The sequence below is a fragment of the Bemisia tabaci genome, chromosome 1, assembly GCF_918797505.1.
Source record: "Bemisia tabaci chromosome 1, PGI_BMITA_v3".
Taxonomy (NCBI): domain Eukaryota; kingdom Metazoa; phylum Arthropoda; class Insecta; order Hemiptera; family Aleyrodidae; genus Bemisia; species Bemisia tabaci.
Genome location: NC_092793.1, coordinates 39,299,127 through 39,318,919, shown reverse-complemented (window position 1 = coordinate 39,318,919; position 19,793 = coordinate 39,299,127). Strand labels below are relative to the sequence as shown.

At 38.0% G+C, this 19,793-nt stretch overlaps 1 protein-coding gene across 14 annotated transcripts in view; it reads left to right on the top strand.

The window, feature by feature from the left end:
- sky (GTPase-activating protein skywalker) overlaps positions 1–19,793 on the top strand; it is a 220,015-nt gene that overhangs the window by 81,279 nt on the left and 118,943 nt on the right. For all 14 annotated transcript variants that reach the window (XM_019055403.2, XM_019055402.2, XM_019055401.2 and 11 more), the window contains one exon: positions 3,912–4,036. In XM_019055403.2, the coding sequence (XP_018910948.1) occupies positions 3,912–4,036 (125 nt within the window). The remainder of the gene's footprint in view (positions 1–3,911; positions 4,037–19,793) is intronic.

Below are 19,793 nucleotides of genomic sequence, written 5' to 3'. Positions count from 1 at the left end.
GGATCCAATAAACGTGTTCAGGTCATCATGCCTTATAGGTATTTATTTATTTATTTATTTTTTTTTTGTGAAAAAAGTTGGGGTGTTTGGTATATTGCATGGGCATGAAAGAGAAAATTGGGCCGTTTTGATATCATTTCCTTTTATATGATGAATCCAAACGGTACTGCCATCATATTTTTTGTTTTTGGTAATTAGTGACATTTTTTGGATTGGGCCGAAATTTTGTACAAAAATCATATTTTTGTTTTTATGTATTTCGGAAAAATTGATTACTTTTTTAATTTTCGGAGAAATATTGCTGGCGTTGTATGAACTGAAAGTAGTCGACTTCTGACAACATAGTTTTGACAAGAAATAATAGTTTTGGTCCTAGAGACAGATAGTTTACATTTCGACATTATAGCTTGCAGTGCGCGTTACGCAATAACTCTCTTCGGGTAATGTCCCTTAACAACGCGTAAATTTTTTTGTCTCTGGGACCAAGCTCTTACTTTTTCTCAAAACTATGTTGTTAGAAGTAGACTACTTCAGTTTATACAACGCCAGCAATATTTCTCCGAAAATGAAAAAAGGAACCAATTTTCACCGAAATGCATATTTGCGCCAAAACAGCGTTTTCGGTCAAGTTTCTGAATTTTTAAAAAATACTTCCGCGGTCTTTGCGCTTAAATGTGTAATTTATATCAAAAGTAGTCTATGCTAGAAGTCAACTACCTTAAATTTTTACGACGATAGCAATATTCTTTCAAACTTTAAAAAAAAATTGGGCCCCGGACAATTTATGCGCGGCGCAAGCGCCGCGTACCGGCGCCTCGCGCCGGCATGTGGGGGGCTTCGCCCCCATCATGGTGCGAGAATCGCACAACACTTTCTCGCTTTTGCCGGCGCTCCGCGCCTGCATAGACACTTTTACTGGAATATTTAGAAAAATACTGCCAATTTTACAAAATCATAAAGTTTGATTGGAATTTTGATCGCAGGATGATAGTTATGAAATTTTTATTCAATCCACTGAACTTTATTGTAAATGTCTTCGCGATATGTGATGAATTCATGTATTCGGACTCGACTTGTTGATTTTATGAGGCATCTTCAATTAAATATGTAATTGATTAACAAAGTCTCCTGTCAAAGACGGCAATCCGCAAAAATCTTAGCTTTTCTACGATTCATTAGGATCCATTAGATTCATTGACATCATACTTCAGATACGATTTTATATTATAATCTCTCCTTAAGCACGGTCAAAAGCCATCAAATATCTACTTTAATGGGTAGAATGACTATTCGATGTTTAAATAGTCTTAAAACTAAACGGTTTTCGCTTAGCATCTCCCAAATTTTAAATTTGGCGGCGAATCTACCTGCTGGAAGGTTCACCACACGCCCGCCAAGAGCGCCATCTCCTTACCGCGTATCCCCGTAATTCAAAGCGAAAACAATAGAGAGCGCCATCCCCTTGCTGCTGTCGACAAACGTCAACAAACCTCAGGTTAAGGTGATTCGATGGACGCCATATTTTGTGTCAGAATGGCATGCGATATATCGCATCAATTGGTTCCATATTTTCAGCTACTCGTCATTTTTCTCCTATTTTGAGATCGCAATTTTGTTGTCAGGAGTCTAAAGCACTCGCTTACCAATTTTAACAAAGAAATTCAACGTAATAAAGGCGTGGTTTTTTCAGAGAGAAAATATCGCATTCGAGTGCAGTTTCGATATCAGTATCGAATGTGATGTTTTCTCTCTGAAAAAACCACGCCTTTATTACGTTGAATTTCTTTGTTAAAATTGGTAAGTGAGTGCTTTAGACTTCTGACAACAGAAGTGCGATCTCAAAATAGGAGAAAAATGACGAGTAGCTGAAAATATGGAACCAATTGATGCGATATATCGCATGCCGTTCTGACACAAAATATGGCGTCCATTGAATCACCTTAATTATAACAATTATAACCTCCTTCCTTTAGTAACAAGCATTAAATCAGTCATATTTGTGCCGAATTATTATATTATATTTGTGCTTAGTACCTCGTAAAAAGGAACCGCAAAAGATGGAATCTGCCGGGATTCTAAATTCATTAACAACAAACATATTAGTTTTTAATAAAGATCTAAGTGTCAGTTCTTGGCGTTAGCTTGATGATTCATAGTACCTATGTAATGTGAGTACCTAATTAGTTGTCTAATTTTGCTTGGTGTATACCTACGGAGTAATTTTGGAAATAGTATATGATGCATTATATAATGCATTTGAATTCCTGGGTTTCACCTGACTCAAAGCGTTTGCTGCTATTATCTAGAAGCGTTCCGACTCATTTATCAGAGAATTGAGCGTTTCCTATCGGCCCTTCTGCAATTATGAGATTAGTCCAAGAATCCTTTAGGAACTTAAATTAATGACTCAGATGGTGCTTTTGAGCCAACTTTCAAAGAATTAAAGGCATTTTTTTCAAAATCTACAGTCCATGAGCTCTCCGTGTGACCGAAGTGCTCTCCTCACTATATGACACGTAACCCTTCAATTTTTAGTTCAGTCCAAAGACCTTATAGGAACTTACATTATTGAATCAGGTGGTGCTCTTATGCCAACTTTCGAAGAAATGAAAGGCATTTTTTTTTCAAATTTACATTCTTTGAAAACGAGTTGTTTGTGTGATGTCGCGGAGCAAAGTGCCCTACTTTTGGGCCTCGTAATCCCTTGAATTTTGAGTTTAGTCCAAAGATCTTTTAGGAACTTAAATTAATGACCCAGGTGATGTGCTTGTTGCCCACTTTTAAATAATTAAAGGCATTTTTCAAAATTTACAGTCCCTCAAAATGAGCTTTCCGTGTGATTATGCTGAAAATGGACCTTTAACCCAATTTGACCCTAGCCCCCCCAAATTTTAGCGTACCCCAAAATCGTTCGACGTGCATAATAAGACCATAGACATGGTGTCCTGTGCCAATTTTGAATGAAATCGAACAGATAGATTCTGAGATATCGCTGTAGACAGATTTGGGGGACGTCAGCCGGACGGACACACATTTTTTCAAGTATGGTTATTTTGACTCCTGGGACCTTAAAACGTCTAGAAATGATGAAATTTCAACTTTTTTTTTTTCCTTGGAGGATGACAATACTTCCTCTCTACCCTAGGGGAGCGAGAAAGTAAAAATTAGTCAACTCGCCGATTTGTATCCCATCTGCGCCTGAGAAGCGTTTTTGGCCAAGTTTCCGAATTTTTAAAACATACTTCACTGTCTCGCACGCCCAAAATTTTAATTTATATCGAAATTAGTGTGTTAGGAGGCTACTATATCTCAAATTATCGGGGCTTTAACGTGACTGCTTCGTCAATAATTAAAATCAAAAGTGTCTGTCAGTCAAAAGTGCTTTCTAACCAAATGGAACACTTTTATAACCATAAATCGTAACTTTTCGAGGGTCGAACTTTTTCTGGGACACCCTATTGTCTAGTGATCCATAACTTTTCCTCTTTTCAAATAAAATTCTGCGTTAAGAATAACGGAAGAATACACTTCATGAAGTTGTGCAAAGCAAGGTTGGATCTTTCTAGTTCGTGCATTTATCAAACATAGGTGATTGGTTTGGTATGGAGGTATGGATAGGATAACCGTTGGTGTTTGGAATGGTGGATCATATGATCTGTTGCCCAAACAGGTGTTTGATTGTATTTCTCCCAGAAGGGGGTGACGTGGACTTCCAGTAGGAGGTTAGCTGCAAAATAGACCAGCAGGAGTTGTTTGCGTTTTGAGCTATGGGAATAGCTCTTGATGTTGACCAAAGATTGCAGAGCCCCCTTAGTGCGTTGATTCAGCTGCTTGAATATGAAATATGTATAATGTATAAGTGTAATAAATTAAAACACCTTATCAGATGAGTATTTTTCTCTCGGTTTCAGAGGAAGAATGTTACAACAGTCTCACCAGTTTAGTAGCTTCCAAACATAAAGTATTTGTTACTCAAACGAAACTCCTCTACGAAGTAACATGGAAAACTGTAATGCATATCACCAGAAAACATGTGGTAAGTATCCATCAAGGTCACCCCTCGTCAACTCAATCAGATCTGGAGCCCGACCTCCTCCAATTTGGCCCTAAATTTGTTCACATCATTCTAAAAAACCGCTTTGAAGGGTTTTCTCTCCGACTCTCTGTCCGCAAAATATTGTCCGAAGATGGGGTGAATTTCAGTGATATTTGAAAAAGCTCGCTCTAGCGATTTTCATTTTCTCAGGTCCCTTCTTTGACTTTCCATGGCGGCAGTCTGTAATGATCCATCTAATTTAAAAAAAAATGTTTTGTTCTAGATCAATTTTTCATGTGAATTCGAATCATGCCTTCAGAATTGAGCAAATGGTTATTTAAATGGCTGTAATTTGGGATTTTTTGGAACTTGCTATTTTTGTTCAAACTGACTCAGCTGAATTTCTCTCAGATTTTCGAGATGTTATTTTTCAGTTCAACCTTCAGGTATGAACTTTTGAGTGTTGCACTTTTTGTAATAGGTATTGAGTGGCTAATCGTCGACAAATCAGGATTCTTTGTCAAATTTTTAGAAATGGAAGTAAAATTGTCGGTCTGCTGCAGTTTTTATGGCTAACAATGTTCGTATCGGTCATCAATGCATGAAATTGTGTTCAGCTTCCCAAATTTACATCGCACAGTGGTCAAAAATGGGGGAATTAGTGGACAAATTAAGATCCTCTGTCAAACTTTTTAAAAATGAAGTGAAACTGTTGTTCCCCAGTAGAGTTTAGATCCCGGAAAAATTCATGTTTTTGATTTTTTTAATTATTACTACATGTCAGACCGTATTGTTTATAGAACTTTGTTATGGAATAGACTTTGTAGCATCTCTCAATAAAATATGCAAACTTTCAGAAATTTTAAAAAAAAGAAGAAAAATGGAGAGAAAAAATTAAAAAAAGATTTAAATAGTCAAAAAAATAATTTAAATAATTTTTCCGGGATCTAAACTCTACTGAGGACCAACAGTTTCACTTCATTTTTAAAAAGTTTGACAGAGGATCTTAATTTGTCCACTAATTCCCCCATTTTTGACCACTGTGCGATGTAAATTTGGGAAGCTGAACACAATTTCATGCATTGATGACCGATACAAGCATTGTTAGCCATGAAAACTGCAGCAGACCGACAATTTTACTTCCATTTCTAAAAATTTGACAAAGAATCCTGATTTGTCGACGATTTCCCCCCATTTTGGACCACTGTGCGACCAAAATTTTTGAAACTGAACACAGTTAAATGCTTGGGGGCCCAATGAGAACATTTACAGCCGAAACCCATCAAAGGTGTAACTTTTTCGTCCATTTTTCCCGTCTTTTTGCTGTAGAAATGCTGTCCAGAATGATGGCGATTTGGCAACTTTGCCCCCTCATTTCTCAAAAACCGTGCGTATACTCAAGCTAAAATTTTTACCAGAGTTTTAGGGTATCATAAGGTATCGTTTGGGCTCGGTTTCAGAAAAATCCCTTCTGGCCCAAATTGTGCCAAAAAACGGTCGTTTTTGGCGTCGCTCTTTGTAAAGAAAGTTGATTTTTTATTTTTTAACCATAGTATCTAAAAAATGATCACTTTTTTTTGGAAGCTTTTTTTCTAGTTCATTCTCTATATGTATGAGATCGAATAATTAACCCTTGTGTACACTCATTGATTAGGTAAGGCCCATTTCGAGTTAGGTTCGCCCTTATCGCTGCTTTATCGTGCCTTTGTCTGATGGAATGGACGACATACCGTCAGAAGCTTAAGAGATGCCTTTAGCTTGTTGAGGGTTCCACCCGACAGAGGCATGACAAAACAGCAACAAGAAATAGCCGACCAATCACGTCCCGCTTTTTGACCCATGTCATCTGTGTCTACCTAACAAACACAAAATTTCGACAATCAGGCTACAGGTTCTGACAATCAATACCTATTAAAAGAATTTCTCACCGACTTTATTAAGTATGAGCCATTGCAAAAAAATATCTGTGCATGCAAAGAAATAGTGTGCCTTTCTCTTGGATCAATTTTGAATAATATCGCTTCACTATAAAATTTGTCAAAGCACATACTTTCCCACACAGTGCCCAAAGAGGGTTATTCATATAGGCGAAAAATGTACCCAGCCCGGAATGTACGAAACTTTGTAGGCTGATAGTACTAGTTGAGAGAGGCTTATCCCTAGCTCCGTTTTTGCAGGAACCCCAGGGAAACAGCGTTGCCATTTTTTAAAGTCGTAACCTTCAAACATCCATAACTTTCGCAAAAATGCAGTTACAGAGCTCGTATTTATACCAAAAAACGCAAAAAATTACGTTCTATCGACCTATGCAAAAGAAATGTTAATTTGACTCCACTGTTGCCACGTTTTGGTCATTTTTTTAATTTTCGTAATTATTTAAAATCACGTTACCGCCTAAAAAAGTGTTTGCGGTTGGTGGGGATTGAATAAAAACCTGTCGGAATTATTGTTCGTTTCGATTCCGCATCCATTGATATATTATTCTTTTCTGAGAGACTTAGGGAACACGAGTTATAGCGATTTGAAAATTCGGCAACACGCCCGACGCCCGATATTGACGCTCGTTTCGGTACGTTTCGCGACTCCGTGTTAAAGCAAAACGCCTAGACCAAGCAAAATTCGAAAAGTCAGCCCATGATTTGCACTTTTTTGAAACTTTTACACGATTTTTAAGAATTCAAGTAGCGGCAGTGTTGCCGGTTTTCAATGAAAACCACCGCTGCGATCACAATTTAAAGTAGTACTCATTTAATCACGTTCAGCTAACCTAAACTGACCATTTGCGACATGGTGTTCACAACATTGCCTAATTTCCGTCGGAATTCGCGTAGAGGCGGGGTTGCCAGTTTTCATGGAAACCGCCACCGCAATCACAAAAAAAAATGTATTACTTATTTAATCACGTTCAGCGTTATTCTGTAGTTGGAATTGTTTATTTATCGAATCGATGGTTTCTGCTATCTCTCTGCAACGGCGGTGGTGCCCGACAGTAACGAGATATCGAAATTTAAGCCCACAAATCACTCAATCGGTCCGATGAGTAGTTTTGGCAGGGGACCTAGATCCATTGCTCTTGATCTCTATACAATATCGATATCTCGTTACTGTCGGGCACCACCGCCGTTGCAGAGAGATAGCAGAAACCATCGATTCGATAAATAAACAATTCCAACTACAGAATAACGCTGAACGTGATTAAATAAGTAATACATTTTTTTTTGTGATTGCGGTGGCGGTTTCCATGAAAACTGGCAACCCCGCCTCTACGCGAATTCCGACGGAAATTAGGCAATGTTGTGAACACCATGTCGCAAATGGTCAGTTTAGGTTAGCTGAACGTGATTAAATGAGTACTACTTTAAATTGTGATCGCAGCGGTGGTTTTCATTGAAAACCGGCAACACTGCCGCTACTTGAATTCTTAAAAATCGTGTAAAAGTTTCAAAAAAGTGCAAATCATGGGCTGACTTTTCGAATTTTGCTTGGTCTAGGCGTTTTGCTTTAACACGGAGTCGCGAAACGTACCGAAACGAGCGTCAATATCGGGCGTCGGGCGTGTTGCCGAATTTTCAAATCGCTATAACTCGTGTTCCCTAAGTCTCTCAGAAAAGAATAATATATCAATGGATGCGGAATCGAACGAACAATAATTCCGACAGGTTTTTATTCAATCCCCACCAACCGCAAACACTTTTTTAGGCGGTAACGTGATTTTAAATAATTACGAAAATTAAAAAAATGACCAAAACGTGGCAACAGTGGAGTCAAATTAACATTTCTTTTGCATAGGTCGATAGAACGTAATTTTTTGCGTTTTTTGGTATAAATACGAGCTCTGTAACTGCATTTTTGCGAAAGTTATGGATGTTTGAAGGTTACGACTTTAAAAAATGGCAACGCTGTTTCCCTGGGGTTCCTGCAAAAACGGAGCTAGGGATAAGCCTCTCTCAACTAGTACTATCAGCCTACAAAGTTTCGTACATTCCGGGCTGGGTACATTTTTCACCTATATGAATAACCCTCTTTATTTTCAAAAATGCAATAGCCATGGAGTAAGTATTTGGTCGTAATACAGGCATTTTAAGGATACAATTTTGCAAAATTTACCTCTTAGTTTCCCAGAGTTTTTATGGTCCACAGACAGACATAAACCGAAATGGCAATCTCTTGATAGGAGCATTTAGTTAATGTATGGAAGTTGATATTAATGTGCAAGCTTTACATTTCTTCTTATAAATAATACCTAGTGATCTAATCACATTCAGCCTTGGACGATCAGCAGTGTAGAAATTAGGTAGGTAAAAACTGAACTCCGAACACCTGATATTTTACGAGTACTGTTTCACTGGAGTAATTACATGCTGGGAGCTGAGCTTAGAAAGCACTCGCTAGGTCAAGATGGAATACTTCAGTAACACAACATCACTACAAACTTTTGAAAAATTGTTTAGCAATAAGTAGCAATAAGTGGGTGCAAGCATAACCTTATGACTTGATGTAAACAAACACTCAATACATGAATAACACAGAGGTTCCCCGGTTCCCTCTGGCAAACTGGTCCTTATTTAAAACAGAGAACTGAGATAAAATATTCATTAACAGGGTGGAGATTATCCTCTGACATAAGCACCAAGAAAGAGGGACGGCGATTTAAACGAAGCTTTCCATTCCAATATAGGTGGGATGGGTATATCCTCTCACTCACTGGGGCTGATACGATAAGGCGAGGCTCCGAAGGAAAGTGTTCAGTGTAGATCATGAAGACATACTTCTGGCTGGATGAAAAGATAATTGTTGAAGTAATGATAATTGACATGTAAGTAAGAGGGTTTCAATCAATCTGCAAGGGATACCATAATTCTGTGGGCCGATTATTGAAAGCTTAAAGCAGCCCGATACGACATCGAATTGCGATATATTGCAAGGTTAAGATAGGACTATGTCTTATCGTATCGTATTGACATAATTTCAATGATCAGGCGGCTGGGCCACCCAAGGAGATGGGTGATACATTTTGTTTGGATTCTAGACAGAGAAGGAATGGATGCTCCTGTTTCACACAGGAATAGGTGCAGCAAAATGAAACTCATTTTAAGTTAATTGTCAAGTTAAGAAAATAGAATGAGTACATACCCTTCAGGAAAGATCCTCTTAGACATTCACTGGCAAAATGGTGTTTCTAACAACTACTGACACAAAATCAAAGAGACTCGGAGAAAACCAAAGAGCTAATGCTCATCGTCAAAGATCTCTGATTTAGTGACATTAACTTGACCTATGATTGAACTCTACTGAAAAGAAATAAAACTGTACCTCGCTTTCTCTGGAAGCTATAGTCACAAACCAGCAAACGCGTAGGATGAATTGCAGAATTGGACACCTAACCGCATTTCTCGCCACCAACTGATAAAGCGTTCTAATCATGCAGAAAACATGGCCTTCATGCCAATGACAATTATAACATGCACTTGAGAAAAACACAATCACTTCAGAGCGCATAGGCTGACAGCAAAATTTAAAGCGAATAAACTTTGGTCAGAGCACAGAGGACAGTAGCATGTCGTAGGAAGGGTTGAGGCTCACATCCAGTAACTTTTAGAAGTTAACTTATATCTAATACGGTCCACTGCTGAAAAACACTTCTCTTCAAGATATGAAGACCAGTATTCGTGACATGAGGAAAATAACAATGTAATTAAAACTGTGGCACTTTTCTCCGATCCACAGTTGCGCTTTCCGCTTGTCTACAAATGCACAAAATGGTATAGAAATTTTTGGGTGCTGTTTGTTATAAGAATGCAAACAGGGATGGAAATGCTTCTTCCGTTCGATTCTTTGGCACAATTTCGTAATTTCATCATCGTAAATTACATTTACCGCTTGGATCAGGCACAGCCAGTTAGACATAACCTAACCTCACTCATAAATTTGTTACTCATCGTTCAATATGAAGAAATCACTTGAACATTTTAAGAGAAACCAATGAAGTAATGTATTGGGCTCTAACAGAAAAAGAAATAGTAGTTAAGATCTAAAATGAATTGAACTTTTAAATTAAACATTCACATCACATCATTCACAACTTTACGATAGCTGGAGGTTAAAGGTTGGGTAACGATGAAGGAAATTTCGTTCCCAAAACTGGGACGGACCTGATCAGAATCAACCAATGGCATTGAACCACCACTGGTTTTTTTCTAAATTCAAAAATCATAGCTACAATTTTGAACCATGTAAGCCGATGCTGGATTATCCATGCAATAAAGTCCTATTTTATGCGGCAGTATGAAATCCTTATATCTTCAAGCAGTGCCCTTTATATAGGTTCCATTACAATCAGCGGCCAAGTAAGTGAGATATCTGTCGCCGAAGATTGTCATGATGAGCACGTTTCAGTCGGTTCAGCCGTATTTTCCGTAATTTCTCGTCTAGAACACTAGGGATATTAAAAAACGGTAAAAAACCCGGGACACGGTGTTATGATGATTCTTTAGGTACCCTTTTTTATGGGTCTAAGGTTTACCGTTATCGCGGAGTTTGTGTGACTTTCGCAGGACCCTGGATTCTTGAAATTCAAATTTCCCGCCAAAGTAAAACGTAAAATTTTCCTCGTTTTGGGTCATTAAGTGATTATAACTTTTTGAAAACTCAATGGATCTTAATGAAACTCTTCCACTTTGTAGTCCTAATTGAGATGCATCCGTAGACACCAAGATTGTAGGAATCCGTTTTGTCGTTTGGGCTGCAGTCGAATGGAAACCGAATCAATTTTCAGATTAAGGGAGTTACATGTGTCTAAGAGTGTCGCCACCACTTTGCAATCGAGACTTTAGTACGACGTCATTTTTCTCGACCAGGGGTGGCTACCGCCACTCTTGATCCATAGCGCTAAAATGGCATTCCACTGAAAATGCCCAGAGTAAACAATTTTACCTCTATCATCGACACAATGGACCACTAAACAAGGTACGAATTTCAGCATTCTGATACATGTTTCTTCACCAAAATTTTACGTAAAACACGATGTGCACAACGAAATTACCGAAATCAACTCCTTCCGAAGATATTTAATGATTCTTGGTGCGTGAATTGAAACCACCCGCTCATGAAAATTCAATGCTTTACGTGATTCACATCGCGGGCTAAACGTTATCATGAACGTCTCTGTAATAAAAAAATCTGTCAACCTCAATCTTGACGCTTTAGCTCAGCTATAGCAAATTACGTATAGTTTGAAAAACACATGGTGGGAAATTAACATTGCTCGATTGAGAAGCTTGCTAAAACCGTTGTAGTGCGCGATTTGACTCACGTAGAGCTTTTGAGTTTCTTGTGAGCGGGCAGTTCAAATTCTTTGTAACCAATGCGAAATAAAAATGTTAATATCTACGTTAGAAGTTGGTTTCAGTAATTTTCGTTGCGCGAATCATGTTCTACGTGAAATTCTGATCATGAAACATTAATCAGAATGCTTAAGTTTGTACCTTGTCTAGTGGTCCATTAGGGGTTTTCCTCCTCACCAGTAAGTTCCACAGCAGGCTTCTTTAACATATTTGCCAATGCTCTCAAATAATTGTCAGTGGTGTCGTCTTCTTTATAAATTTCATAGTTTTGAACCATGTTTTCCGCTCTTTGCTGACTTGTGATGTATTTGCGGCTAATCAGGTGCTTTATCTGATCATGACCACCTCTTATTTGTACGTGGAGTTGTTCAATATCGTGCTCTTGGGCTTTGAGGTGGTCAAACCAAACGTTCACAAGGTGTGCCTAAACAATGCTTTGAATTCTTTTGAATCATTCTTTTGAAATACTGTGGACATTTGCAGGTAAATGCCATTTTAATACTTTGGACATTACAACACCTAGATTTGGATTTTTGCAGTTACATGCCTTTTTAGCACTCTGGATATTAGATAACATGGGTATTTTTGCTCAGTGGACATTTTATGTAATGGACATAAAGAAAAGGCCATTACAACAGTGGGTATTATTTATTGGACATTTTAGACTGAACATTTTCACTGATTACCTTTTTGTTTAACCAATTAATAATTTATTTTGGTCTATTTTTATTTCTTAGGCCCTTAACCATCTGGTACCTATTACGAAAAGCATATGATTCGAAAGTTTATATCTGGAGGCTGTGTTTTGGATAATTCAGTTTGAACATTGAATGGTGAAAAAATAGCTACTTCAAAAAAAAATCCCAAATTACGGCCATTTAAATAACTTATAGCTCAAATTTGATAGCATCTTCAAAATTCACAAGAAAGATTGGTCAAGGTTGGTCGGGAAGATTTTCGGAAGAATTATAGATTGATACGGTGTTGCCATAAAAAGTCAAAGAGATGAAAGTTGAGAAATGAAAATCTCTAGAAATAAAATTCATCCCATCTTTGAGAGTTGATATTTCACGGACAGAGCGTCGTGTGAGAAAACCTTTCAAACTGGTCTCTTAGACTTACCCCCCAAAAAAGGAACAACGAGGAACATTTATGCGATCCTATGTTTAAAAACCTTGAAAAGACATAGTATTTTGAAATCCAAGAAAAATACTTACCCTGTTAAATGACTTTCACCATGCCTTATACTTAAATACGCTAAGTACATTATCATAACAATCAACCAATGTACTTTTTATAGCTTTTTTATCTATATTCTTCCATTCTTTCTCTAAAAGATGTTCTCAATAGTTTAACCTATTAACTCGATGATGTCTAATTCTTAGCTTTTTGTTCGTCCATGTACCACAGTCTTGGGTTTCACACCAAAGAATTACCGCTCCTTTTTAATCCATTAGTGGCTGTAGTCACAAATTCTTTTCAAGTTGTTTGTATTCAGAAAATTAACTTCTAAAAATGCTTAAAAGTTTGTGCCATTTTAACACTTCTTCCTAAACCTCTTTGATTTGCACAATTTTGTTGTGGTGTCTTCGGTGCTGTTCACCTTTGTTTGGAGCCCTGTCTATTTCGAACTGTTTGCCATTATCGCTGTGAAACCCTACAATTTGATAAACCATTTCTTGCTCAAATTTTTTCTTCTAAAACTGATTTTGGGGCTGATTTTTCTTTATAACAGCAACCAAAATAGGTTGTCTTTAATAAAAATCAATGCATAAGTAGGGTGAAAATGCCGACTTTGCCAGGTAAAAAATCCAACAGCGCTGCATGATGGTGCAGAAAAATACGAATGAAATTACAGTGTTGTATGGTGATTATTATTCAATATGGCAACGCTGTAAAAGTAAAAGTATTGCATGTTGCCCCTTCAATATGCGGGTTATGCAATAGTGTAATGTAGCCCCTTCAATCTGCGGGTTATGCAATGGTGTATTCTTAAAGATGGCGGTTACAACGTTGCCGGACGGTGCACTTGAATAAATGATTTAATTATGGGTGAAATTTTGCAACATCGCATTTTACAGTGTTGCCAGATGGTTCGAGAAATTAGTTAATTTTTCGATAGTACAATGTTGTCAGATTGTGCAAAAAATTCGGATTTTCGGACTTGTAAAAATTTTCGGTTTCGAAAGACCGTCTCCTACAGTATGGGTCTGATATCGGATACTGGAGAGTAGGGTCTGATTCGGGAACTTAAAAAATTTTCGGAAAATTACCCTCCTCCGATCCGCCGCGGATGGATGCAATTCTTTTCCATTATCGAAGATCGGAAAACTGTACGGACCGAATTTTAATACGACTTTTTGATTTAGAGATTTCGGACTTGTAAAATTTTCCCATCGATAGACCATATCTCACAGTATGGGACTGGTATCGGAGACTGGAGAGTAGGGTCTGATTCGGGAAATTAAAAAATTTTCTAAGTCCCGCGCTGGAATATATTTTTCGGATAATTACCCTCCTCCGACCCACCTCGGACCGATGCGATTATTTTACACTATCGAAGATCGGAAAACTGTACAGACCGAATTTTGATACGAGTTTTAGTTTTCGAGAAAATCCAACTTTTACCTAAGTCGCATGCGTATCTTATGTGCATATACGAGTTTTTATGCTCGCTTGAATACATGGGATTCTTGACTTTACTAATGACATGTCTGATGTATGTCTGATGGTAAAAACACATCTATGACACATACCTATCTTATGTGTATACGCGGTTTTATTCCTTACATTGTTTTCAGATTGTGCAAAATATTCGGATTTTCGGACTTGTAAAATTTTCGGGATCAATAGACCATATCCTCCAGTATGGGCCTGGTATCGGAGACTGGAGAGTAGGGTCTGATTCGGGAAATTAAAAAATTTTCGGAAAATTACCCTCCTCCGATCCGTAGCGGACCGATACGATTCTTTTACACTATCGAAGATCGGAAAACTGTACAGACCGAATTTTGATACGACTTTTAGTTTTCGAGAAAATCTAACTTTTACCTAAGTCGCATAGACCATATCCTCCAGGATGGGACTGGTATCAGTGACTGCAGAGTAGCGTCTGATCCGGGAATTTCAATTTTTAGTGGTGTGCGCTTGGAGATGTGGATCCGAACCTTGTGTTTTGGAATAAGCAACTGGGATTGTGTATTGCAATTTCAGTTTGATGAATCGAAAACTTGTAAAATTTTCGGGATCAATAGACCATAGCCTCCAGGATGGGGCTGGTATCGGTGACTGGAGAGGAGGGTCTGATTCGGGAAATTAAAAAATTTTCTAAGTCCCGCGCTGGAATATATTTTTCGGATAATTACCCTCCTCCGACCCACCTCGGACCGATGCGATTATTTTACACTATCGAAGATCGGAAAACTGTACAGACCGAATTTTGATACGAGTTTTAGTTTTCGAGAAAATCCAACTTTTACCTAAGTCGCATGCGTATCTTATGTGCATATACGAGTTTTTATGCTCGCTTGAATACATGGGATTCTTGACTTTACTAATGACATGTCTGATGTATGTCTGATGGTAAAAACACATCTATGACACATACCTATCTTATGTGTATACGCGGTTTTATTCCTTACATTGTTTTCAGATTGTGCAAAATATTCGGATTTTCGGACTTGTAAAATTTTCGGGATCAATAGACCATAGCCTCCAGGATGGGGCTGGTATCGGTGACTGGAGAGGAGGGTCTGATTCGGGATATTAAAAAATTTTCTAAGTCCTACGCTGGAAAATATTTTCGGAAAATTACCCTCCTCCAATCCACCCCAGCCCGATACGATTCTTTTACACTATCGCAGATCGGAAAACTGTTCAGACCGAATTTTGATACGACTTTTCGTTTTCGAGAAAATCCAACTTTGACCTAAGTCGCATGCGTATCCTATATGTATATACGAGTTTTATGCTTGTTTGAATAAATGGATTCTTGACCTTTACTATTAACCGGTTGTACGTCTGATGTTATAAACACGTCTATGACACATACCTATCTTATGTGTATACGCGGCCTTCTTCGTGGCCTTCGTAAATTGCGGTCCTCGCTCCGTCCAGAGTTCAAAATTCATCGTGAACTAGCTGTCTGTTCGTGGATCGCACAACAATGTGATGTCTGGTTTTAGTTTCTACAGATCAAGGGAATCAGAAAAACGTTAAATTTCATTGCGGATAGCCCGGGGTCATAGAAAATGCTCCTTTGAAGTGATGATTTTTTTTTTACATAGAAAAAAAACGAATTAAATTACAATGGTGTATGGCGGGTGTTGTACAATAAGGCAATGTTGTAAAAATTGTTCAACGAAATGGCAGGGTAATGTTACTCCTTCAATATGCGGGTTATACAATTCTAATAATACGAGGTATTGCATGTAGCCCCTTCAATCTGCGGGTTATGCAATGGTTTATTTTACCCTTCAACTTGTAGGTTATGCAACATAATTGCTACTGATTGAATTACCGGTGATACTTGACAATATGATATTGGTTTGTGTAACGAAAGTTGATGATTTCGATTATTTACCACAACTTTATATGAGAATATTGTTGGTTGATGATTTTGATGCTTTACCATAGATTTAAATAGAAAATCAATAAATAATCGATGGTTTTTGCTCGATATCTCGAAAACGGTGCGTCTTTGACGAATTTGGACGGCACCAAATGCACCGAAGGCGTATTTGCCATCCGCTACTAATCAATTATGAATGCATTGAGACCACAGGGAAGCCTTCATAACAATTGGACGTATTTCTATCAAACGGACCTTAGCGTTATAGGGTGAGGAAGGTACAGGGGCTTGGATTGGCGGCGGAATCCGGCGTCCGGCTTATTCCGTCCTGTACTCGCAATGCTTTTCCATAGCGTTTAGGTCCGTTTGACAGAACGCGCTATCCCGGATTCTAAATTCCTCAAAAGGAACTCAAATTAGCGCTTAGTTCCGTTTGATAGGAATACATCCAATTAGGAAGTCTAAAATCAATTAATCCACTATGGACAATTGATTTTCGCTCGATATTTGGTACTGTGCAAGTGAAATTTGTATTGGTTATGCGGTAGTGTTTGTAATAACAAAACATGAATGGTCTCTCCTACAACGCACTCTGACGCTCTGCGACACCCAAACACCGCATGGAATAGCGTGTTGAACAGGAGTGTTAATTATTTTTGCTTGATATCTCGAGAACGGTGCGTCCTAGACGATTTTTTGACGAGACCAATCCGTTACATTTCGATTATAAATTCAATGAGACCAATGGGAAGCCTCCAAAACAGTTAGGAAGCATAAAATCAATCAATCAATAATAATCTTATGGGATCCACCGTATTGCTTTCAGGGACGTGTTGTAACCCGCGATGGACCGTTCGATCTAACATTTAAGGTAGGGTAAAAGATCGATATTCGGGTCCAAATTACATCACACTCGATAATTTACCATCGTTTTAAATAGAGTACCTGTATATAGCGAGAGTATAGACAGATGTGAAACTCCGAAAATCCATCAGGCCTTCACCGATGCCTCCGCGAATGAAGTTATTGCCCAAAAATGCAGCCAACCTACGAATTTCAATCATCCAGAGCGTTTTACTAATACAATTGTTACGAATCATCGTTTATAAAGCATATATTTGACTTAGTTTTTGCATAAATTTACTCATTTTTTGCGGAAGAACGCTCGTTTATGTACATTCTTAGCCGTATTGGTTAGAATTGGAATCTACAGACTGGCAGTGAAATTTCGGGCGTTAGAAGTTGGTTAGAAGGGTGGCTGCACTTTTGGGCCCAAAACCCTCCATGAAGCGATCTGTCCATACTCTCGCTATAAAGGTACTCTAGTTTTAAATAGGAATACATCAGTATTCAATTATTTCGATTCATTACCATAGTTTTTAATAGGAGTACATCGATGGTCAATTATTTCGATTCTTCACCGTAACATTAAATGGAAAATCTAGTCAGTTGATGATTGCGAATATTTACCGTAATGGACCACCAGACGAGTTTCTCAGCCAAAATTTTACGTAAACCATGATGCGCACACCGAAAATTACCGAAATATGATTCTTGCTGTGTAAATTTAAACTACCCGCTCATGAAAGCTCAATGCTCCGCGTGATTCACATCACACGCTAAACGTTATCACGACAGTTTTTGCAATATAAAAATCTTGACACTTTGGATCATAGCTATAGCAAATTGTTTACAATTTGAACAACACATGATGGGAAATGAATACTGATTGCTCGATTGAGAAGCTTGCTGAAAGCGTTGTAGTGCTCGATTTGATTGTCGTAGAGCTTTGAGTTTCGAGCAGTTCAAATTCCTCGTAACCAATGTGAAATGAAAACGTTAATATCTTCGTTAGGAGTTGGTTTCAGTAATTAAGTTGCATGAATCGTGTTCTCTGTGAAGTTATGGTTAAGAAACACGTATCAGAATGTTTAAATTCGCACCTTGTCTAGTGGTCCATTTTAAATGGGAATGCATTTTGGTTATGTTTTAAGTGGTCCATTTTAAATGGAAACAATACTCGATGATTTCGATTACTTACCACAACTTCATATGAGAATGTTGATGGTCGATGATTTCGATACTTTACGTCAGATATAAAGGTAAAATATCAATAATCGATGGTTTTTGCTCGATATCTGGAAAACGATGCGTCCTACACGATTTTTGACGGCAACACACCCGCTACTTTTCAAATATGAATGCAATGAGACCACCGGAAGCCTCAAAAAATTTTATCAAGCCTAAAAGACGATGAATTTCATTGCAGGAACCCCCCAGTTACGAAGAACGGTATTGATTAGCTCCAGTAGGTACATTGCTTTACGGTCCCCGTCAAAATCAGAACTGAGAACTCAAGAGGGAACTGATGCATTTGATTGTGAGTCAAAATCAGAACTTCATACATCGAGGAGGAACGTCCGTTAAGGTGCCATTTTCAACGAAACATGCTGTCAATGTAAATAACGGTGAATTAAACGATTGTTTCCTGTACGCAAGGCAATACTTGAAAAGGGTGTTACGATACCTAAAAGGCTCAAGGAATTTGAAATTGACCTATACAAAGAAACTTATTTTTACTGATATCTTGAGTGGTCACTATGTGATTCTGATTGGGTAACAGATGAAAACGATAGAAAGAGCACGACAGGCTTCCTATTTCAATTATTTGAAAACTGTACCATTTGTAGGAATACCAAAAGCAAAACTCTATGACTGCCTCATCCACTGAATCAGAGTATATGGCGCTTTTTGAAGCTGTCAGGGAAGCTCTATGGTTGAAATCGTTTCTGAGTAGTATTAATATGACTGCAATAACTCCCATTTTAATTTATGAAGACAACACCGGTTGTATAAGTATTGCAAAGAATCCAAGTAGCCACAAAAGATCAAAACACATGCATGTAGAGTATCATTTTTCTAGAGAACAGGTAGAAAAAGGGCTAATAAATGTGAAATATGTTCCAACAGGTGATCAGCTAGCCGATTTACTGACCAAACCGTTGTCCACCACAAAATTCTAGAATTTAAGACCTGTTGGAACATATTTATTTACACAGCAAGAATCATATTTCGGTAATTTTCGGTGTGCGCATCATGGTTTACGTAAAATTTTGGCTGAGAAACTCGTCTGGTGGTCCATTACGGTAAATATTCGCAATCATCAACTGACTAGATTTTCCATTTAATGTTACGGTGAAGAATCGAAATAATTGACCATCGATGTACTCCTATTAAAAACTATGGTAATGAATCGAAATAATTGAATACTGATGTATTCCTATTTAAAACTAGAGTACCTTTATAGCGAGAGTATGGACAGATCGCTTCATGGAGGGTTTTGGGCCCAAAAGTGCAGCCACCCTTCTAACCAACTTCTAACGCCCGAAATTTCACTGCCAGTCTGTAGATTCCAATTCTAACCAATACGGCTAAGAATGTACATAAACGAGCGTTCTTCCGCAAAAAATGAGTAAATTTATGCAAAAACTAAGTCAAATATATGCTTTATAAACGATGATTCGTAACAATTGTATTAGTAAAACGCTCTGGATGATTGAAATTCGTAGGTTGGCTGCATTTTTGGGCAATAACTTCATTCGCGGAGGCATCGGTGAAGGCCTGATGGATTTTCGGAGTTTCACATCTGTCTATACTCTCGCTATATACAGGTACTCTATTTAAAACGATGGTAAATTATCGAGTGTGATGTAATTTGGACCCGAATATCGATCTTTTACCCTACCTTAAATGTTAGATCGAACGGTCCATCGCGGGTTACAACACGTCCCTGAAAGCAATACGGTGGATCCCATAAGATTATTATTGATTGATTGATTTTATG